General features: G+C 42.9%; 2 protein-coding genes and 1 long non-coding RNA gene across 14 annotated transcripts in view; 1 reads left to right on the top strand and 2 right to left on the bottom strand.

Annotated features, from left to right (window-relative positions):
- TpnT (troponin T, skeletal muscle) overlaps positions 1-10137 on the bottom strand; it is a 28904-nt gene extending 18767 nt beyond the window's left edge. For 2 of the 9 annotated variants that reach the window (XM_033471853.2, XM_033471855.2), the window contains exons 1-3: positions 9850-10134; positions 7315-7360; positions 1032-1052 (exon numbers count right to left, since the gene is read on the bottom strand). In XM_033471853.2, coding sequence (XP_033327744.1) covers positions 1032-1052; positions 7315-7340 — 47 coding nt within the window. In that variant the 5' untranslated portion in view covers positions 7341-7360; positions 9850-10134. Of the gene's footprint in view, positions 1-1031; positions 1053-7314; positions 7361-8551; positions 8660-9488; positions 9506-9849 lie in introns of those variants that run through there. The other 7 variants (XM_033471856.2, XM_033471858.2, XM_033471857.2 and 4 more) reach the window with 5 other exon arrangements.
- Positions 1-23450, top strand: part of LOC143260012 (uncharacterized) — a 45816-nt gene that overhangs the window by 21956 nt on the left and 410 nt on the right. For 3 of the 4 annotated variants that reach the window (XR_013034111.1, XR_013034113.1, XR_013034112.1), the window contains exon 2: positions 23305-23400. This is a non-coding gene — a long non-coding RNA (uncharacterized LOC143260012). Of the gene's footprint in view, positions 1-20958; positions 22277-23304; positions 23401-23450 lie in introns of those variants that run through there. The other variant, XR_013034114.1, reaches the window with a different exon arrangement.
- LOC117221149 (U11/U12 small nuclear ribonucleoprotein 35 kDa protein) lies at positions 19780-20929 on the bottom strand. The gene is made up of 4 exons (XM_033471863.2): positions 20739-20929; positions 20345-20560; positions 20067-20280; positions 19780-19986 (listed from the first exon to the last, which is right to left on the bottom strand). The coding sequence occupies exons 1-4, from the start codon at positions 20739-20741 to the stop codon at positions 19880-19882; spliced, it is 540 nt and encodes a 179-aa protein (XP_033327754.1). The 5' UTR covers positions 20742-20929; the 3' UTR covers positions 19780-19879.

The following is a 23450-nucleotide window of genomic DNA, read 5'->3' as shown; positions in this document are numbered from 1 at the left end:
AGAACTCGGTAATAAAAACACTAAAAATACGGGGACTATCAATTTATTGTATCGAGGTTCGTTAGGTCAAATTTAAAAATAAAAGATTTGAAATTAAAAATATTTAATTGAAAATTTTTGAATTAAAATTTGTTTAAATCGAGAAATATTTAAATTTAATATATTGAAATTACAAATTTCGAATTGGAGAAACTTGATACATTTGAAATTAAAAAATTACGAGATCCTGTCGTTTGCAAAATTAAATCTCCGAAAAAATCGAACTTGCAGTGTATCAAACTCGAGAACGAGTTTTGACATTTTTCGTTGCTGTACCAAACGGAGGTTCGTTAGCAAAAACTTCCGGAGCTCTGAAATTGAATTCCGTGATCGAAGAAACGGAGTTGTTAATTGATATTAGGGACGGACGGCTGGCTGCGAAATATTCAGTCGAGACGTCAAAGGAACATCGCGCGCAAACAAAATCCTCACGATCGGCGAACGCGTCTCATTAGAGAGTGGTACGTCCATACGATATTTCAACGTGAATGCGAGCGTACACAAAAAGAAAACAGTGTACAGAGCAACAGTGATCTCGCAACGAAAGCTGTCTGGTATACGTGTGTCAAAATCAAAAATCAAAAATAAAACACCAACAACATAGAGGAAGTATAAACAAGAAGAAGTAGAAGTAGAAGTAGAGAGGTGACAAAACAAAAAAAAAGGTGAACAAAAAGAGTGGAACAGAGAGGAGAGAGAAAAAATAATGAAAAAAGTCAGAAACACATTGCGTGAATAGCGAACCAGTGAACAGAATTGTAAGAGCGGAATAGCAGACGAACAGATAACCGAACAACCCGTGGAAGACAAGACAAATAACAACGTTTGTTAGACGATTAACAGTGAAGAAGGTGAAACAGAAACAAAAGTAAAATAGTGACAAAAATAAAAGTAAACAGAGTAGAGAAACAGAGAGAAGTGAACACAGCTTTGTTTGCCCGCGCAAGAGCAGGCGATTTTTGTGCAGTGTGTTTGCCGGCGAAAAAACTTACTCGATCTTCCTCTCCGGTTGCCTTCGATTTTTCGAGTATTTGTGATTCGCGTCGGTCGTTCGTTCGGTCGATGGTGATTTCGATCGATCGGTTGGTATATATTTTGTGTATTGTATTGTGGAGATTTTCGGGCGTAGGGGAGTAGATTGGAGAGAGGCAGATTGAAAAAACAAAACAGAGAAACGAAGATCAGAGAAAAGAAAATCTGTCGAAGAGAGAACGACCGGTATATTCGATTGACGTCGACCGGTCGGACGGAATCGGCTGCGGGGCGGGTCCGATTAATTTTCCACAAAATCCGCCGAGAATCGTCCCTTTCGAGATTCGGGACAAACTCCCCAATAATTCCTTTTCTATCCTAAATCTTTGTCCGATCATTAACCGCCCGGACAACCGATCGCCGCGTCACGGAATCATTCGAGTCTTGTTTACTGCGTGTTTCCTGCAAACGAATGGGCCGCCTTCGTTCGGTTCGATCGCGTCCATTCGAAGATCCCGAGATCCGGGCTTATGACATCGGTGAATTAATATGTAACTAGATACACACGTTCGAACACACGCCGCGCCATTCGTCTGCTCTATTTTCGTGAGAGAACCACGGCTGAGCTAATTTTAACGGTGGTTCGAGAGAGATCACTCTAGCACCGCCGACGTGATTTTTCACGGACGGTTTTTCTGGAAGCTTGAACAATTTTTTGAAACGCCGCGAAGTACTGTAATAACAGAGCTCTGCAGATGGAATTTTTGCCGAGTTTACTCTGCGGGCCCATGTTTCGGTAAGGGGAATTATAATAGCGTTTTCAGCGAACGATACTTGCGCGCAATCTTCTGCTTCTGTGGACTCTTCATATTTTTGGAAATTGTATATCCTATGTAGATACACTGACTCTAAAATCAATATTTATTATTGAATATATTTTCTACCGATATCAATATTTGGTTTACTACTTCCACCGATATTTAATTAACTGAAAAATTCTTGATTCAATATTAATATCTGTTTCTATAATACTATGCTGTTTATATATTTTCAAACGAGTGGTTCCCACCGAATGTTTCTTTTTTCATTTTATTCCGTTCGCGTTTTGAATTCTGATTGAAACAAGAAGAAGCTAGAAAAATACTCGAGATTTCGAATCAAGTTAATCTCACGCATATTTGCGTCCGTTCTATTCTGTCCGTTTTAAATCCTAATTGAAACGCAAGATGAAGTTAAAAGTAGCCCGGATTTTGAATCGAGTTGATTTCACGAACGTCTGCTTCAAGATCTGTGAAAGTACTTCGAAGGGACGAACCGCTCCAGAAATAAAAAAGATTCCGGTCTATCATTATCCGTTATTCAAGAGAACAGAGACCGTCCAACCGAGCGTCCTATTTTCGTGAAAATGTCCGTTCTAATTCTAACCGTGGTTTGTTCGGGGCGTGCAGGCCTGTCAGTGGCGGTGTGCCTGCGATCGCAAAAGTTGCACAAGGTTTGCCGCTGAAAAAACCATTCCGCGACTCTGTGACGCCTGAATGATCGCGACGGGCACGCGATCACCTCGACGAAATCGCGTGAACACGCTCACGCTCGTTATTATTAGAAGCCAATTCGCCGATACACCTCCGAAAAACCATTCGGAACCTTCTGAACGATCTATTCGTCGAGTCCGAAGCTCCGCGAATAAACCCAGTCGCGGCTGTTAATATTCGAACACGTTCGACAGGGGAACAACTGTTTCGCATCTGGACCGAACGACTTCTGTTTACCGGATCACGTAGAAAGGAAATTCGAACTGCAAAAGTTACATAACTTTTTCATTCGGGCTAATATCGTAAATTCGCCAGACGTGTTCTGCAGATTCGCGTCGGTTGCTCGCATTCCGAAAATTTTATGGAAATCGGCCGACGTTATAAATCGTTGCGAAGACGTCGTAAATCGCAGTTTCGCCGGGCTTTGAAAAATCACTTGCATCGTTCTGTTCTGTTTTACTTTATCGAACGATTTCAATGAAATCCTCCGGACGTACCGCGGCGGCTAAAAATAAGAAATCACTGTCTACCCATCGCGTTCCTACTGCAAAGAGCAACGACAAGGAAAACGTGTTACAGATATACTCGTTCTCGCCAACCAGCGAATGCAACCGACGCAAAACTGCAGAACATATCCTGGAAATTCCGAGCCCCTATCCGATGTCGTTGTAATTTCCTCCGCGCATCGTCGGCTTCGTTATTGCTCCGAATAACCCGGGTCATTCGGATCGATTCTACGCAAAGGTCATTTTCTGGTGAAAAGCGTGCGAATATTAACGAGCCTTGTACAGGAAAAAAATGGTGTTCGCGGTTTGAAAAACGGGGGAAGGCGGGAGGTAAGAACGATCTCTCTCGAAGTGTGCGGCGCGGAAGCCTGATTTCCAGAAGGGAACGTGGTCGATCGTCAAAGAGAAATTGGGAGATCGCGAAGAAAACTCGGGATCGGCCGACGGCGAACCTGGGGAGCGTCGAGAAGCTCCGGGAAAAATATGGGATCCGACGGAAAACGAAAAATAATGAGAATAAACGAGAAAAAAACGTCTCCGGAGAATTCCGCGCTCTGCGACTCTGCGCGCGGTAGTGGCAGACGTCTAAACGTAGACAAGCCTCTGGAACTTACTTCCTGGAATGAGAAAACGAGAGAACATGGACGTTAGTAATGTGCTGTATTGGGTAACACGGGATTATTTCGGTTATTAGCGGCGGACACTTACGTTTCCTCGACCACCTCCTCCTCGCTGCTGTAAAAGAGAAAATGGAAAACGTTGTTCGTTAGCGAAACGGGTACACAGGTGGTGAACAGGGCCACGGGGGACAGAGCTGCGACCATCGACGAAATTATCGAGAAATCTCGATAACCGGATATTCTGATATTTCAAGAACGTCGTTAAAATGTCGTCGTGACAAATAAAAGCGTCTGAGTTCGACTGCGACGGATTAATTCTAACGAAATCGAACCGCGGAGCAAATAACTGTTTTTAAATTGTTCAACTTACAATTGAGTCGGTTAGAATCGCATTAGAATGTTATTGTTTACTAGCATGTGTATTTTTTTCTGACATTTATCGTTCAGATTATTTAGAGTTGAATTAATTCCTAGTAACTTTATAATTTATTTGACTCGCCTTCTTAACATTTTGACGTGTATAAATTACATTTCAAGAAATAAATCAAAATTTTTGAAACGTGACTTACGCCGCTATGATTATAATTCACTCAATCTTTTGTTCAAGCACATCTTGTAAGAAAAATTGAGCGACTTCTAGCGCTCAGTATATTTATCGTTAGTGTCGAACATGTCACGGGAAAAGCATTAGTATATTACATTAAAAAATGATTGAATTAATGCGTTGCGTGATAGCTCAGAATTGCTCGCTTTTAATTGTCTTAAAAATATTCTACCTCCAGCTAAAATTATTCAGTCAGAACTGTGAATATGATCGTCGAAAGAAATGCATGAGCATTTATCAGAAACCTGAAATATTCTACGGTAGAAAAGGATGTTTAAAAAGACTTGAACAACAAGTCCTGTCTTTTTAACAAGCTCAAAATAACCATCTTCCATTACGCAAAATGGAGAATACTAAACTTCAATCGACAAAGATCGCCAAAACGTGCCTGTTCGCACAATTAAAATCGCATATTCTGTGAATAACGAATGTGATTAATTTACTAGCGTTCGACGTTAATAAAAAAAATGATTCGCGTCAAGTGTACAGAATAATTCTAACGACGGACACTCGATACGTTCGATCGAATAATTTTAGCCGGTACGAACGACATTTTGTACGATTAGCTATGCACAAGATATCGAGAATTCATCGACAGTGAGTAGTCACAGCTCCACGGGGTAACGTTTTAATCAAGAACGAACGAAGAGAATAAATAAGACAATGAAGTGGGGTGGGGTGCGCGGGGCGTGGGGTGGGGTGGGGGCGAGCGTGTCACATGATCGGCCGCGCTAAAAACGCGTTTCTCGCGGTGTCTGAATAATTAACCGGCTCGTCCCGTATTCATGAAAGTTCACGGTGTCTAAATAAGGGAGCACGCCGGGGATCTAATATGCACGAGCCGTGAAACGTCTGTGTCTTATCTCGACATTTTTGGACCCGTCTGTCCACCCAACTGAATATAGATCGAAGCGGATCCAACCGGATGAATCATCCGTTGATGTACACAATGTCCCCCCACCCGGACGGAATTTTCACGTTTCCGAAATAGACCGAATTATCTAACCGGCGGAACAATTTTGATTTTTATCTCGCCGGAATTCCACGGAGATTCTTCAACCTTAACCTCCCTTGCGCGATTTAATTACGATGTTTCAGGCTCGAGCTATTCAATTTCGCTACGCAAGCTTCGCGTTTCAAATTCACGCTCTTGCGAATCCAATTGAAATTCTTCACGGATATAATTCACGCTGTACCGAATTCAATTCTTCCACGACAAATTCAACTCTTGCAAATTAAGTTCAACTTTTTCCAATCAAATTTCACTTCTTCCGATCCAATTCAGCTCTTCGCGATCAAAATCAACTCTTCGAGCTTTTCGAATGGATATCGAATTATCGAGTTAGCTGTTTTTTTGACGAGCATTCTCCCTAATCGACGCTTAGATTGTGCACAAAAATGGACAATTTGGAAGCAGGAGATACGATCGTTCGAGCCTCGCGGTTCGTTTTTATAGTTGTTGGCAATTGGTAACTATAAAAGACGAACTCGAAGACTCTCGAATAATCGTACCTCCTCTTCCAAAATTATTCATTTTTGTGCACGATCTAAGCGTCAATTATAGGGAGAAAACTGCTACTCTGACATTCTTTATTAAATTATATATTTTATAGAAGTGTTCTATTTAAACAAAATACAAAGAAAATCAAGCATATACAGTACAATTACAGTAACCTGCAATAACAATAACCTTTCAAAAGGGATTGCAACAGCTAACTGGTTAATGAAAATTTATCGTTTGGAAGTTCGGAATTTTGCTGCGTACAACGATGACCGTAACATAGTTGTTTAAATAGTGTACACAGCTTATTGGTAATGGTTCTCTCGCAGTTGTTGCTTGGTAATTTCATATGCATATTCATGTTATAACCGTGACAATCTGTTATTACAACAGAGTCAATAAAATACGTGAACTAGATCTGTAAACACGTTATTCGAGGCCAATTTGATTCGCGAAACCTGCAGTACGAAACGAAATAGACGGAGTATTTTATTGAAGAATCTCTGCATACGCAGCAATATCAAATGAAATAACTAAAAAAGTCGATGTGATATAATTATTAAGTTGTTCGGAAAGTTCGTTTCATATCTTTTGTGTGAATTCAATGAAACGCGAACTCTACGAAATGTGAAACGAACTTTCCGAACAACCTAGTTGATTGTTTTCGAACAAGCTATAGTTTCTTCGGAAAGTTCGTTTCACATTTCCCAGAGTCCGTTTCATTGAATCCACACGAAAGATTAAAAACGAACTGTGTTCGGACAACCTAATAGCTATCGCGTGTGTCGGGCGTCGGAAACTGATGACGTTTGAAAACCGCCGCTACGAAACGTTACGCGATCGAGCCGTTCAAGAGACAGAGCGATGAGACGCGTTATCAGCGTGCGATCACGTTTTCGAGGGTGATATCGTGCAACGGTTAACGCTTCTAGACAAAAGGCACGTGACTGGGGGCTGGCTTGGATGGTGGGCAATATGTACTTCCACGACAAAATTCAAGGGGTTTGTAGGGGTTGGGGGGTGGGGGTGGCACGTTGCGAGCCACAGAGAACAGCACAGGAGGGTTGTTCCTTTGTCTTTCATCTTACGTGTACGCAATTCGTTTTGTCGGGTATATTGTTCGTGGTGTGAGAACGATCGGCGCGGGGGGTCTCGGTGATCCTCGTGGATCGACGAGAACGATATCTGCTAAGAAACACCTAAAGATCCATCGAGACGCTTCCCTAGCTTCCCTAGCTTCTGCTCAAAGATATTCTACGCTCTCGCTGAAATATCACCGACATTCCCAGCCGCTCGACGACCGGCGACCGTTTCTCAATGGCTCGTCCGGCACACGTGCGCCCCGCTTACGTAGCATTCGCTCGTTCGATTTATCGAACTTCCCTATTTCTCCTCTCTTATTGCTCTTTTGTTCCCGAGGCAATCTCGAGCAGGAAGCCGCGCGAAGATTGAATCGTGGGCGGCGGAGAATGTCGGGACTTCGATCCGATTACACTTCGAAAAACTTGGCTCTCTTCCGGAGACCGGTGGCAATACTTACGAGTATTGTTCCTCGTCGTCAGACATGTTTGCGGGCGGTTAAGGTGCTGCAACACGGAAACAGAGCGCCGATTAGCACAGCCTAGATCATGCACTCCTCCACGATCGGTTCGCACTCAATCTCGCGACCTCGCGACACCGACACGATCGAACCTCGATCTTCTTTTTCGAACGTCTAATTTCGAACGTTCTATCTCCTGAACCCCTCGCCTTTTCGTTTACCTTGCAACTAGAACTTCTTATTTTATCGTTTATTCGAATTTCCAACTTCTTCTAAGAAAATAGCAATTTTCGCGCGCCTTCGTTTTCTCGAAGGATTAAACATGCACAACAGAACATTGCTTTTTGATTCCAGATTCAAAAAATTTAATAAGGTACACGCTTTGTGCATTGCGTTTAAAAGCATCATCGCGAGTCTGACGCTAATTGGTTGCAAGGAAAGAGGTTAACGAGAGAGCCTCGACTATTTGGAAGGTTCGGAAGCCGATCAGTGTAAGTTTCTCGACGTAACAACCGAGACTGTCGAGTTTTCTAAAACCGGGTACAATTCGAATGTAATCTAAAGTACACAAGCTCTTCAACGATCAGTATCATTCCTGTCATGGTTCGCTTCAGAGCGACGACCAGCAAAATACAATGCTCGATTATGCTGTCCCAGGTCGTGTTTGGAATCACAGCTGCAGCTCGAGGTTTTTAACGAATTCTCAGTATTATCTGCTGTTTAGTTACTCTGTAATATAATTAATAAGTTGTAAAGACCGTTTAAAGATCATGAAAAACGGTAATATGTTCCCGAACAGAAAAGAGTTACATTTTCCGAGTCCAAGATCTAGCATCTGATCGTAGCGACTGCATTTTCAAATGCGTTCTTCCCGCAGCTAATAATTTCGTTCAGAGACTCGTGAACGACCAAGATAGCAATCCGAAGAAGTCTCTAACTGCAGACAGCAACAGGACTTACATTGATCAGCTCCCGACCTGAACCACGATCACACGTCGCGTTCGTTTCCGGGTGAAGCAAGCACCGGGTCACTAGGAGAAATTATGAATAAAAAGAAAATCGAGTTCCTGCCCGATCGTCCGATTTGCGCCAGGCGCCACACGATAGCCTCGCTTAATTATCAAATAAACCGAGCCGCGACGAAAATGCTTGAGAAAAAGAGTGAGAAAGAGAGAGTGAGAGAGAGAAAGAAAGAGGGGTGTTGTGGTCGAGGGTGGCGGTCTCGCATAGATCGAACCTTGCCGGCGCTCGAGAAAGAAACAGCTAGAAAAGAAAGGAAGTCGAAGGGGCGAGACGATGCACCGGTGCAAAGGTAATCCGATATTCTGAGACGAGAAAGAGAGTGCCAGTTTGCTAACCCTGGCCGCAAGCTCGGCGTCGCAAGCTCTATAAGGAGCCATCCCCTTCTCTTCCTCGTCGCTCTAATTTTAGAAAACCGACTCTCTACTCTTCTCTCTCGCTCTCTCCCTTCGTTCATCTAGCCTTCTTCTTTCTCTCCCTCGCTCTCTCTCTCTCCCTCTTTCTCTCCCTCTCTCTCCCTCTTTATATCAAAAACCTCCCTCCGCTAGAGACTCTCCTCCTCCTCCTCCTCGATCTCGTCTTCGTTACCGAACTTTTTTCCCTCGTGAAACCGATCCTACGATCCCTTCAACCCCCCCGGCATTTATCAGGTCCGCGCGGAATAACGACGAGATGAAGATCCGCCGGCCGGATCTCGGCGTCGGGACGCCGAATCGGGAGAAGTTAAAAGTAGATCTCAGCGAAGGAAGCACGGGAACGTTTAGAGAGTCTCCCTCCGCGGGCGTGGGTGCAACGCGACACGCATCGAACAACGAACAACATTACATAATTGTCCGCGTCACTCGCGGATGCCTCGAAACGGGACATCCGACTCGCGGCCATAGCAATCGCGGCGCCACGCGCCATATTTAGAAACCGCGGACCCGGAGCCCGCGCGTTTCCGTCTGTCTTCACCAAAACATCGATAGATACGGTGCCCGGGTCACAAGTCGGGGAACTTTCCTCTTCACTGCTCGCCGATTACCGTCTCTCCCGCCGATCTTCCGCGCTACCGATCACTAAGAACCCGTTTTACTCCCTGGAGCCTAAACGATCGGGGGTCGAACTGCACAGGAATCCCTGCAGGTCCTTCGACCCGGTCGATAGTTGGTCACCTGGAGGTCGATCTCTGAACCTTTCGGAGTGGACGAGTCAGCAGGATATCTCCGGATCCTCGGGTTCGCAGCGTCCATTCGGATTTTAGGAGTTCTAGTATTTCACTGTGCACACTTCTGTTCTCGCAGCAACCGGAGGACGAAGGTGGCGACGAAGACGAAGACGAAGGCGAAGCCGAAGATGAGGAAGAGGAGGCGGGGACTCACTTGACCGATCGATCACTAAATCGAACCGTGCACGGCTAGATCGTAGAACGCGCGATTCCCGGTCGGATCACTCGAATCATGCCACCCGGGGGGCCCGTGCTCGCGAAGGCAAGCTATCGTAAATCAGCACTAATGAAAAAGTAATGAAACTTACACTCGAACGGTGTGAATGTGTGGCTATGTGTGTGGACGTGGTGTGGGTGGGTGGGAGAGTGTGTGTATGTGGTGGTATGAGGGTTCGCCTCGGGGCACCAGCCGAGCAACAGATGCTTCCAACGACAGGCCACGCACGATGAGAGAGAGAGCTTTTGCTGGTGGAATGTGGAGTCCGCGACAGCTCGAGCGGCTCTGAAGTCCTGCGGGCAGAGTCTGGACAGCACCAAGACTCGGGACGATGCCTATGCGGCGGAGGCCGACTCTCGATCGCGCTCCCTTTCGTTCCCCGCTATTAATAGAAAGCAGATCCACGTCCGTGGGGCGCGAGCGTGAATACGATCCTGGCACCGCTACTATTTTCGTCCCTTCTTAGATCCCGCACGGTGGATCGCCCGCTTTTCCCGTGGACCCCTTTTCGCCGGTGTGCGTTACGCCCCCGCGTGCCTATCCGCCGCCTGCCTATACGCTTGTCTTTACGCCTGCCTATACGATCGCCGACTCGCGGAGAGACGAGATGCGAGAGACAGGATTGGAAGGGATAGGCGAATTTTGAATACCTTGATTAGGAGTTTTCACGTGGCGAAGACGAGCCGCCCTCGGCAATTGCCTACCGAACGTTCAATGTTTTCGTCGATTCTCGTGGATGATGCGATAACATTACAGTACACACGCTCGTGACGAAGACAATCGATCTTCGTGCTTCCGGTAACTCGCGAAACTGTACAGACACATTGGATTTTTACCGTTCGCCAAAAGTTACCACTTTGAGAGATATCGCACGCTTTGCAAACGAGCGGTGACGCTTTCGTCGTTCCAACGTCATCTTTAGGCTATCAAATTTGTTTCGATTTTTTAAACTGTTAAAAGTGCAGCTGTCGCGTGTGTAAATACAAGTAAGATAAAACTGTATTGGATTTAGCGTTGTACAGCTTTTATGTTAGTGGTTGTTTTAAATTCTACAGGCGAAAAGAGAATAAAGAATCGAGAACGTATGAAAATATTCTAGCTTAAAAGAAAGGTCGAGAGTTAAAATGGCTTCGAGTGCAAAGGGTTATGCCGTCAGGATCTCGTCGAAACAATGGATCGATGATAAACCTGAACTCGTTTCAGAACTTGCAATCTTGCATTTCGCAATCCACGTTCATTTCGTACTCGGATGTTCTGGCATCATATAACGAATGAAAACTGGAGACATGGCTTTCCCTGAAAAATGCCGCGAATCGATGGACTCGATGGAATTTCGGTCGTTCTAAAATGAAGAATGCGATATCCATCGTTGTAGACAAATATTTATTTTTATTATAGACGAATATTTTAGTATCGATTCCATCTTTCTCTGCTCCACTAATGGGATCAAACACTGTTATCAGAGATTTTCTATAGCGCGCCATCCTTTTCACCTTTTTCAAGAGGACATTTCCGAAAGCTCGCGGGAGAAGAGCGAAAATGGATAGTTGCGCGATCCGCGGAGACCGAGGAGGACTCGCGGTGCGATTTCACCGAAATTCCGTGCAATTTCCGGTCCTGGTATTCGACCGCGAGTGCGGGTCACGAGATTTTCCAGCCGACCGTTAAAAATACACTTCCATTTTCCTCGTTCCTTTGGGCCGGAGCTGCGAACGCGCGCCGGAAGGGAAACAAAAACGAAATGTGAAAAGGTTCGCGAGAGCGGGCTGATACACTGCCGAATAAACTGCTATTTCCGAGTAGCTAAAATTACACTCGCAGCCTGGATAAAGCTCCGCGTCTAATGGGGGAAAGGGAATTCGCCTGAAATCCTCTGTGTGCTTGACATCTTTTGTCTCCTTACGAAAGGCACAGGAGATAACCCAGATCGTTGTGCGCGAACGGCGTTTTAGCGGAATCGAAAAACAGCGTATACTTTTAATTGAAAATCGGGGAAATGAACAAAAGAGAGGGGAAAAGAGAAAGAGAGAGAGAGAAAGAGGGAGACTCTGTATAGGATATTGATGCGTGGAGTGTGTTGAAACCCAATCTCGAGGAGTTACGTGAGATTCAATAATCACCGCCTGGGTCGAGAGCGATTCAATTAGCGTGGATGATCTAAGTAGGCCAATTAACTGCCACCGACCGAAGTTGCTCGAACTAATTGAACTATTGAAGAACTTACTGGAGATTCATGAGCAACTGGCCACCCGTTTTTAACCGTTCATGCACAAGGCGTGGAATAACTTTGCATGCTGGATGAGCTCTGGGGAGCGGAGGGTCGGTGCAAGCTCGCCTAACTTCCGAAGAGCACTGGAACGATTACCGCCCGTTATCCTGAACCGGCGATCTTTTACTGTTTGCGATAAACGCGGCAAATAATGGGGAGCAAACATCTCCCATTGTTAGTGGCCTCGACATCCCCTAAAACGAGCTGACGTAAGTCGATTAACGATTGATACCTGTCCTTTCAGATGGGACGTCGAGACCCTGATACTTCTGTGCGAAAAATTTCAGACTTATAGACGCTTCTCAAGGAAATTAAATCGATCGTTCGATTTGATGTAGCATGATTCTCTGTTTAATATTAATTCAGACCATGCCGATTGAAATCGTTGAAAATACGAAGACACTTGCTCAGGAAACGATTGAACGAGTTCGCTTGTTCAAGCTTGTGTTGTAATAAAAATGATGAGAAGTTTAGAAACATTCGGTCTGGTCATTCTTACCAAGCGACACACGTTAGTGCTTTCAGAGTTCGGTAGGTTTAGCGTTAATTATAGCATGCGAACTTGTTTATTTAGCAAAGCCTGCACTCTGACAGATCACGCGAACATTGGTAAGAAAACGAGTGCAGCAGCAAAAATAAATTGCGTTATCATATATTCTATGTTTCTCGCAAAGAGTCAGCTGATCGATGCAAGACAATTTTCTCTGCCTGAGATTTTGAAATCAGACGCTCTCCTGCAAAACCGTGGGAGTTTTCATACATCCATTTTATTTTATCACCGCGGGAGTGTTCGACTGTGTGACGGGTGGTAAATTGCAAAGGCGTGCTAAACTGATTTCGGTTTCCTTACAATAAAGCCGAATTGAGTGCCAACAGACGAGACGATCGGTTCGAGCCATAGAAAATAGAGAAGAACGGCGCGCAAACGTTCGAAAGTCCCGCGAGAAAAGTGAGCCCAGCCGATCGAGATCGTTGCCAAGCGAGATCTCTATTAATCATTCCCCACGCTCGTCTGTTTGCGAATCGACAAAAGTATGCTCCCGTACAAAAACATAATACATAATCTCAGTCTTCGTGATACAGTAAATTCTCCCTAATCGACGCTTCCCAGATTGTACACAAAAATGGACAATTTGGGAAGAAGATCTTTTTACTGTATTTTTAAAATCTGTTCGCGAAACAGAGTTTCGGCGAGTCGGCCAATGATGACAATTCATGGAGAAGCGAATACAATTGTGTTCGTTTGATGTGCCTGTTTTCAACGCGTTGAATCTATTAGAGCCACCGATTTGAAATTTTAATCGCACATATCAAGAAACATTTATTGATATTAATTACTACAAATTTCCGGGAACATCTCAAACCAAATCGATCATTCGTTACTGAACAGTTTCTATTTTTCTAACAACGATTCTTCTCTATCGTTCCTTGGGCTTTTTAACACTAATCTACCGAGCTCTGAGAAAGCGATTAAGATGTGTTGCTCCACAAAAAACGAAACGACTAAATTCATTCAGACTTATCACCATTTATCTTATAATTTAAACATTTACAAAAGATTCCTCGTTTCCTGAGAAAGAGTCTTCGTAATTTCGCCGATTTGAAAATAAAAAGACGCGAGAGACAGGTCATACGGAGCGCAATGGTCGGTTTCAAGCGAAACGAAAGAATGTCTTCATTGCGAAGTTCCTCCGGGCCGTCCGTTCCTCCCCGCGTCACATATTCCCCAGGCCTCTTCCATTACCCGTTTCGTTCGGACTTTAAAGAATCGGGTTAAGGCTCCGTCTATGCAGGTATTTACAATTTAATTAAAAGTTCTGAGCGACGAGCGCGATTCCGGTCTATCCATCGCCATTCACCTTATAGATCGCTGATCTCTCCGGGGTAGGATCGTAAAACCGTGGTCCCGCGAGCGTGGTGCGCGTAACGCGATAAAAAGTTCAGCTAGCTCCGAAGTTGATGGACCCTCCAAGATTTAATTAAAATTTCTCACGGTGCCGCCGCCGCCGGTTCGCGATGGATTGGCAGAGAACGACGACGGTGTCTTTTCGTCGGCCGGGGCTTGCGGAGGTTGCAACCGGTCGCCATCTTTGTTTATCTTACTCCGTAACCTAATTAAGTACGGTACCGCGAAGTGGAGCACGCGATCGCAGACCGTGCGCAAGCCAACTTTCGTGCCTTTGGAAATCCGGCGATTGTTGTCGAAGAGAGCGCGCGCCGCCGCTAGAAACCCGGTGGCAAACGCCGGCAGATCGGCTCGGTTATTTCCGATGCTGATACAGCTAGATTACATCTGCCCTGTGGCCATTTCGTGTATTTAAGTTTATCCACCCTACTACGCGGGCACCGCACTAAATATACACACCCGGCAGCAATGACAACAAGTCACTCGGTTCCTTTAATTCGATCGTTACCTGCGCGCCGACACTCGAAACGATCGTGGCTGTCCCCCGCGGATACTGCGATGCCATAAATAATAGACGATACATTAGCCGGAAAAGCTGCCGTTCCGAATTCCTTACAATGCAACCGTCTGCTTGCGAAAAATAGTATTTTACAGAATGATGTCATCCGATCGCCGGGAGAACGAAACGGACAGCTAAAAGCGATCGGAGTAAACATTCACGGTTAATTGGAAATCGAAATTGCTTTTAAAACACTCGTTCAGCGATATCGTCAAAAATGGCTCTCGCGCATTGTATTTGCATTGTAATAAAGGAACGTGGGTTTTCATTTCTCACCGAATTTCACGGTTTTCCATGAAAAATATTTGATTTCTACTCCAATTTATTTCGCCCTTTTTGCCCTCTGTTGCGCCGTTATTTTTTTTTTTTTACTCCCCACTGTCAATATTATAGTTCGCGTTTATAATTAAAAAAGAAAAAATACAGTTGCATTTCGAAGTGCAACCCTTTCGTGGGTGGAGCGCGAGACAATGAAAATACGATTTTCCGTCGACCGGAATCTCTTCGGTGTCGTTGGTTATCTGCACCAGTGGACCAGAAGGGGTTAAGCACAGAAATAAGTGATTAAATAACAAAGGATAAATTAAGCAAGACGCGTACCAGCATTGTCAGTAATCAGTTTATGCTAGCCAGTGACCAGCGTCGAGCATAGCCAAACACACATGGTCGCGAGAACGTTAGCACGCTATAACGACCGGTGACGCGATTGCGGCGTCATGCGAATTTTCGCGGTTAGTGGCTGTTCACGCCATCTCGGCATCGATCGTTTCGTTGCCACATTCATTATTTATTTGTCTAGTACATTTTTACGTTCTAAACTAGGATAGACACGTGTAGAGCGTGTTCGACCAAAGCTACAACACCCCTTTAATTCAAGATTCAATCTGGCTCTATGTACCGATTGTAGCATAGTACTAAGGTATTATGATGTCCTATGTCTTCTAGAATCTATGATGATTGGACAGTTTTCATTCTTCTTGGTTGGTATTCTTTTAACACCCTAATTTAATCATTTAACCCTGGCTCTACATCAAAGGAGTTTTTGAACCTTCCTCTCTTCATGGAACCATTTGTGGTTTTCTTCGTGATCTTCTTTACGGACTTCCTCGTAATTTTCTTCGCGATCCTCCCATTAACCATTAACCGCTTCCACCCTTGCTTCTTTTAAATCGACAGAACACCCTGAAAGAGAAAAGAAAGGAGTTAGAATAGTAAGGCAGTAGACATAAGATTACGATAATAAAAATGAGAAGGGTGAAAGAAATAGATATCGGGAATGCGTGAAATTGAAGTTCACATAATTGTAAGAGCGATTAGGATTTAATATTAAATATCGTACATAAAATGTAGCCGATAATAATACAGTCTGATTACAGTTTGGGGTACAGTAAATTCTCCCTAATTTTCCTTCAGTTTATAAACAAAAATTATTCGAGCCTTGCGCCTCGTTTTTATAATTGTTGACAATCGGAAACTATAAAAATGAGCCGCGAAGCTCCTCTTCCCAAATTGTCCATTTTTGTTTACAAGCCGGAGGAAAATTGAGTAGGATTTACACAATAGGAAGAAGTATGTTGAATCTCACTTGTCAATCTCACAACACTGTATTTATTTAGGTTATGTTACGCGGGACCAGCGATTTTTATTTTTTAGTTACGTTATGTTACACGGAACCAGCGATATTTACGTTACAATTACGATATACAACTTCAGAGATATATTGTCCATTTAAAGATTCTAAGAGTAACAAGTAAGAATTGAAACGTAAATTGTGGATGTACAAGATACGGTGTAATTAGGCGATATTTGTGGTCTCGAGCACCGCAACAAAAATAAAACTGAACTAAACTGAACTGAACTCTTGCTTCTTTACCGTGGACCCTCTACCCAACCAGGTGAAAGACAGTTGTGAAGATGTTTTGTTTGCAGGTAGAATCAGTCTGACCCGTTATGATTTATTACAAAATACGAATACATGAAAATGCGATCTTCAGACTGACCGATGTGATCTTTATGCTTGATGGCTAGAAGCAAGAGTGAAAATCGCAGGATCTTAAGTACTCTGCTTCTAGCGAACAAACTCAGCGATCCATCTTCCCAAAGAGAACTAACGCAGCAAGTTGCTGGTAGCAACATAGGGGATGAAGGCTCGAATCCGAACGATCTCGCAAAGGCTCCCGGACACGGAAATCCGCTCGAGATCGCGTCGCTTCTTTCCGACCGATCAGAGAAGCGAGACGGGGGCTCGGTGGCAGCTGTGTCCGTGAATAAAAAAAGCACCAAGCAACGGGGTTGTGTTGTGGAAACGGGAGCAGCGGACGAAGCCGAAGCGAAACGACAACGACGACGACGACGACGACGACGACGACGGCGACGACGAAATAGGAGCCGCGATAAACGAATGTGGGTTGGCTCTCCTTGAGACCTTGGCGATGCCGGAGGCGGCTGCGAGACGTCGAGGAAGGAGGCTACCTTATCAGAGGCAGCCTGGAGGCTGAAGCTTCGGCCGCGTGGCCGACGCCGGACCACGAGGCGACTCCTTATATGGAGGGGGTCGAGCCAGGGAGAGGGCGCCGCGACGCTCGAGTATAAAGTTCCACGACGCTGACGACGTCGGCTCACACCGCGCCAGAAATCTACGACACCTTGGCTCCCTCGATCCGTGGCGATCGCTGATTAATCGGTTCTAGCCTTACCACCCTCTGCCCTTACTCTTTGAATTACCAAGGTGGAGGGTCACAGATCGTCGACATTTTATAAAGCATCGACTGCCGCGTCGCCATTAGTTACGATTAATTTTTGAGCTGATCGAGATTGGATATTTCTAATTTTATTAGAATATAATTCAATAAAAAGCGTAACAAGATATAACTCAATGAAACGTAAGAACGTCGAAAAAGTAATTGATCCCATACAAATTAAATTTGATTTAAATTTATATTATGATTATTTATTTAAATAATGCGATTTAAATTTCATTAAATGATTTGCCTTAATTTTGTAAAATTATCGAGACTGTTGCAGTGACAGGTGTTAATTGGTACACGAGAGTCATTAGCGATCCCAACATTGAATGTCTGAATCATTTTGTAATCAAAGTTTGTAGTCACACAGTGTCAAAGTTATTTATATAATGAAACCGAAATTAGAAAGTTAAAATTAACCATAATAATTGTTGCTCTAACTCTTTCTCATACTAGAAATCCTGGTGACACATTCAGTTTATTCGAATATATGAATGCATATTATGGACTACTATGAAACGCTATATTATTTGAATGTATTGTACCCTTACTGATACTGTTCGTGTATACACGGCTAGAGAATCTGACCCACAGGAGACTACAGTAGGAAAAGGCTGGCTAACTCTCCACAACTTTGTACACTCCGGTTTGTCAAGGGTAGAAATTAACCCTTTGTGGTCCAAAGCGTCGCTTCTATTCTATTTCGTAACTTGCTACAGCATCGTATAGTTCAGCTATTTAAAGCGGTTGGAAAATAGTAACATTTTTCATTCGGCTCTCGCGTACTATGTAATTACTGGTACTATTGAAAAATGTAACGTACATCTGTCAAATAAACAACTATTGCTACAAGAGTCATTGTAAAGTCTGGCTCGACTTAGGACCTTAAAGGGATGAAGTATAATATGCAGGGTGGTTCACCTGGAATTACCGCCTTCTTTTTTGGATACAGGATGATTGGCTTTGAGATATGTATATTTTTATGTCAGTCTTTTTAGAGATGAACTATTCTATTTTTTTACTTCTTCATAGAAAATACAAGCATAAACAAGGTCTTCTTTTTACTCGAAATTGAATGTATCGTCAATAAATATTGAACGTATGAATAAAATACGATTTTCCGTTAAATATTGGTGATAAATATATAATAAATATTGGTCAATACCTATTGGGAAATCATAATGATAAAGTTGCACTTAAAATTTGCAAAGGTCTATCCGATTTTTGAAAACATTTGTCCATTGACATCGTTAATTTAGAGCAATTAGAATTAGGAGAATTATCAAACTGGTCGGCCAAGGAAGCAAGGCATAACGGTGAATTTTAATGACCGTAATATCGGTTCGATCAGAATGCAACTAGGTCCCGTTAATGAAATCAAATCAGTTATGGTATCCCTCTGTGTGTTGCTATTACCTCGTTGAAAGTCATTAACCGCTAATGCGTTAATTAATTTCGGAGAAAACGAGTTAAACTGTTGACTGGTCTAACGGAAATAGCTACGCTCTTGGATATCTCGAAATGGTTCGGTGATTGAGTTAATGAGTTCTTCCGGACAGATAGAATTACGATCCGTATGCTTAACACCGAATCATGATCAGCAACGTTTCGACAAAATGTTCGAGCTGCATAGTTTTCTTGATTCTTTTTTGTACTATTTAAACACAACGAAGTAATCATCCCTTATGATCTCGACCATGCATTCGTTTGTTTCACGTGTAATTAGATTATGCTTTTTCAAACGCTTATATTTTATTTTGGAGTATGACTTTTTCATTCCAGACGTGTTTTGTAAATATAGAAAACTAATACGAGAGAATAAGTCACGAAGAGAGGATTTGGCATCGGTTCGAAATTTACGCAATGCGAGGGAAAAAAAAAGTTTCTTCTGAATATATTGCATCAGTGACGGAAACTTTAGAAGGTGTGTATCAATAAAATTCAAATATAACCCGGCTCTCGTGATACCGGAGTAAAAAGAGAACGATAAAATGTTATTTTACGCGCGCGATCCCAGGCGGAACCATCGCCCGATACGAAAAAATGTTTTTTTCGGTCCGCGACAATTTATTGTACTTCGAAACGTTGGCTTTTTACAAGATTCGAGCTCGTTTTATGTAAATGCTGTTTTTACAACGCGATTATTTCTAGCGCGGGACGTACAGCGATGCGCTAACAATTCTCTTAGTTTCATAATATGTATACAGAAGTCGCTCCGTTTAGAGGACACATGAGAAAATATACGGATCTCGAATATTTGTATTGGATCGCAGTCAAAATTAAAACAGTTTACGTGTGCAGCTTTCAGCGTACAGATGCGCTACAATGATGTTGTTAGCGTAATTTCAACTCGTTACATCCTGCCTCTATTACTGTGCGATAAACTAAAAGCTTAAGTAGTTAGTGAAGCTAAATTATTGAATGCACTTTGGTTGCGATGTCTAGACTGTGGAATTTAATAGCATGTTTTATCTTTTATAGCTCTACATGGAAAAATGTTTAACGGCTTCTTTATCTCTTTACGAATATGATAAAACTTCTAGTAGAATAAGGAAATGTTTCTCAAACTATATTTTCTGTAATTTAACTTATTGTTATAAATATATAAATTTCATTTATTTTTAAGTACGATAGAAAGCTAGTTTATTTATGGTGTCTTATAATATTAGGAACAATTGGTTTTTTGAAAGGTCTGTCTCTTCCTCCAAATCTCAGCTGTCCAGATTCTTTCTTGCCGCCAAAACCACCGCCTGAAAAATTAATAAAAATTACAATCGCTATAAATATGATTTATAATTAATAAATAAGACTTCTTAGAGTTCTCGCTCACCAAGCCTCCTCGGTTTCCAGCCTTTCATGGTGCGACCACATTCGTAATCAACAAAAATTTTGTAGCCCCTTAAAGCTGTATCCATCGAACGTCTGACAGCCCTTCTAGCTTCATCCTCGTTTCTCATTTCCACAAATCCATAACCTTGGGATAGGCCTGTTACAATGTCAACTATGACTTTTGCCGATAAAACATCCCCATATCTAGAAAAAAACTGAATTTATTGACACGTGGTACGCGTGTAATACTATTAACGTTTGTAAACAGCAAACGCGTACATCTTTCAAATCGTGTTTAGTAATCTTTGGACCAAATCTAGCTACAAATAATGTCCTTTCTGGTTTAGATTTCAATCCATGAGGAGGCTCATAATGTGCTTGCATTGCTCGGCTGACAGCTTTATCATGCGGTTCTGTGTCCGTGCCGTCGATGCTGCCAGCTTTCAGAGGATCGTATTCTTTGGCATACGGACTCCAATTCTGTAATGGATCTGTCTAAAATTTAAGCAAACATTAACGTCATTATAATCTTAATTCTGATCGATTTGAAGAATATACAAACACACGTGTGTGAAAATCTAGAGATAAGTCATATTTTCTGTTTTAAAAAGCACTGAAATTTGAGATCTTTTTATCACTTTGTAATACTGTTTTTAAAAGAGTCTTTACTTACCATCTTGATCAGAATGAGGTTAGAAACAGTTGTTGATTAGACTAATTGTCAACAAGTTATAGCACAAAATTGTTGAACAACGATTGAAACATTTGAACAATTGACAATGTCTACATTATTATCAACAAAAGATCAGCTTCGGGTTTACTTTATGCCAGGAGCCTCCATGTCAACAAACAATTATAATAAATAAGAGTATTGTAATATAATGGGCTAGTGGCGCCTCTTGCGGCATAATTAAGAAGCTTCTTTCGACCTGCGTACCGCGCCAATCGGTTTACTGGCAAAACGTTCAAAATGCTAGCCAAATTACCGTTAGTCGATTTCGTTCAACAGTTTGAGCGCTTTGCCGCTAGACGAATTGGCGCTGTACAGAGGTCGAATAAAGCTTTATGATTCCGCCATAAGAGGCGCCACAGTTCCTCTGCGACGATAAATTCGAATTCGTCTAAACCGATGCAAAAGAAAGCAGTGTCTAAATGTGCAAGTATTCCAAAATATCAGCTGCACAAAATTCTAAAAAATCCAGATATTCTCGAAGTATATGACACGTTTGGGTTTCGATAACTTCTCGGTCCGACTCAACCCGATCCGATAGCTAACCTACATTTCCGGGTCTTCGCACACCTTTATCAATTACCAATATTTTCCGGAAAAAATTGTTGGAATAATATTTCGGTCCTGGAAATACAGTGCGTGTCTCTCCCCTATATTACTGCGACCAGAATCGGTCGCAATCGGAGCGTAGACGGCAGACAACAGGTGGAACTATAGCTATTAATATAGTAGAAGAACGTGCTCTGCACGACACTGTAGAAGACTTTATTTAAAGGCACGACTGGCGCGCAACACGCGTGTATTTACATAATACAAATTCCGATCGCGTGCGGACCTCGTAAATCCGCGATACCGCGCTCGCCCTCAGGAATTTCGAGTCCGAACGCGTATATTTTGCCACGGTGGCGTCAAAGACGACCTTTCGGTATTTATTACGACCGTTACAGATGGTCGACTTCGCGCGGATATCTTGTCGTCCCACGTCCCAGAAATGCAGACTGCAAATTGACCGTGATCCAGTCGTCATTCAATGCGCAATTAGCTTCTAGACTGATCTTTAACTTGCCACGATATTTTACCCCTCGAGACTAACGATTTTTCTCATGATATTTTCTCCTATTTCGAATAAGAAGTAAAAAAAAATACACGAAATTACGAAAATAATTGAAGAATTCACCGTCCGAGGTATTACAAAGTCGATCCAATATATTGCCGCGAGCTGACGTCGCGTAAAAAGAAGCTGAAAAAGTCGACTTCCAAAAGAGTAATTAATTTTACGCGATTTTTAGATCGAGGTCAACGTCGTAACCGCGAACTCTATTCAGTAGCACGGTAAAACGCAAAATTCGGATGGAAACTGCAATGGCGGCCATGAACGGGAGCGGAACGGCGGCCATAAACGAAAAGACAATCGAAAAAGTTGAACAATTGGAAACGTAAAGTCGGAACGTTGATTAGCCATTTTAAACAACGTGCAAAAGGTAATTATCATAAAACTGTCGGGCGCTCGGTAGAGAATATAGGAGAACTGAAATCATTTGTCAAAACTGTGTTTATTTACAAAAAATGAGTATTTTAAGTTTGTTCACACGTCCTGCTAAATTTCGCGCTTAAAACGGGGTTCTATCAAAATTTGTACACTGTTTTCTAGCAGGAAGACTATCATTAGTAATGAATTACAAGCTTTTCACTTGTTCGTCGAATTAACAGTTTTGGAGATCGTTAACGCGAATCGATGATTACGATAGAAATCGTATCAACGTACGAACAATCGTACACACGACCACCCTAACCGGTTACTAGAGTTCAAACCACGCGTTTCGTCGCACAGCGAATGACCATGTTCGCGTTAATCATTCCTGTCGCGCGATTACCGTTTCAAACGTTTGGAACTCGAAGCGGAAGTATACGTCGGTATCCCTTCAGAAAATAGCACGCCGAATGGATCGCCTCTACTCGATCACGAAACATCAAGATTTATTCTACGGTAGTTCGCTGTCGATCTAGCTCGCCTTTGGAATTATTTTTATCGCCCGTAGCGGCAGTGCCAATCCTATAATATAATACTGTTGCACAGAAAATCGTACGCATATAAGTCTGGGCACTGTGTATCATCTTGAAATCTTCACAAATACAAGACATCATCGTACTCGTCAAAGAAAAAAAGAAGAAAAAAGAAAAGAAAGGAAATTAAGAGATACCTAGAAGAAACGACGCAAGCCTTTCTAGAGCGAATTCGTTAAAAACAGCGTTAGAAAGATCATATAGTGGAAGGTATTAATACTTGAAATCGTAAGTTTAGCAGCCCAAGCTTAATCCTCGCGGCATTGTCTAACCACTAACGTGCTCGTCAAACGTCTAGTCGAAACATTAGTTTTACCAGCTAAGAATAGATGATCATACTGATTCGAAATCTAGGTGGGCGCCCATGCGTTTCAACGCCAGTATGGTGTTCACCGCTTTCACCCATCTCTTCTTGATCACGTAACGCTTTAATCGAACTTTACAGATCAGGTTCTCCAGCGCTGCCTCCAGCCATCGGTGATCTATCAGCTGGCCCGCGGACGGCCTCATCCTGGAGCAGAACAATCATCAAAGTTTCCGGGTGAGTCTGCGTTCCAATCGGATCTGATCTCATTCCGAAGATTCGTTCGA

Source organism: Megalopta genalis, chromosome 9 (genome assembly GCF_051020955.1).
Source record: "Megalopta genalis isolate 19385.01 chromosome 9, iyMegGena1_principal, whole genome shotgun sequence".
In the NCBI taxonomy this organism is placed as follows: Eukaryota; Metazoa; Arthropoda; class Insecta; order Hymenoptera; family Halictidae; genus Megalopta; species Megalopta genalis.
Note: the sequence above shows the minus strand (reverse complement) of the source record. Positions and strands in the feature narration are given on the sequence as shown.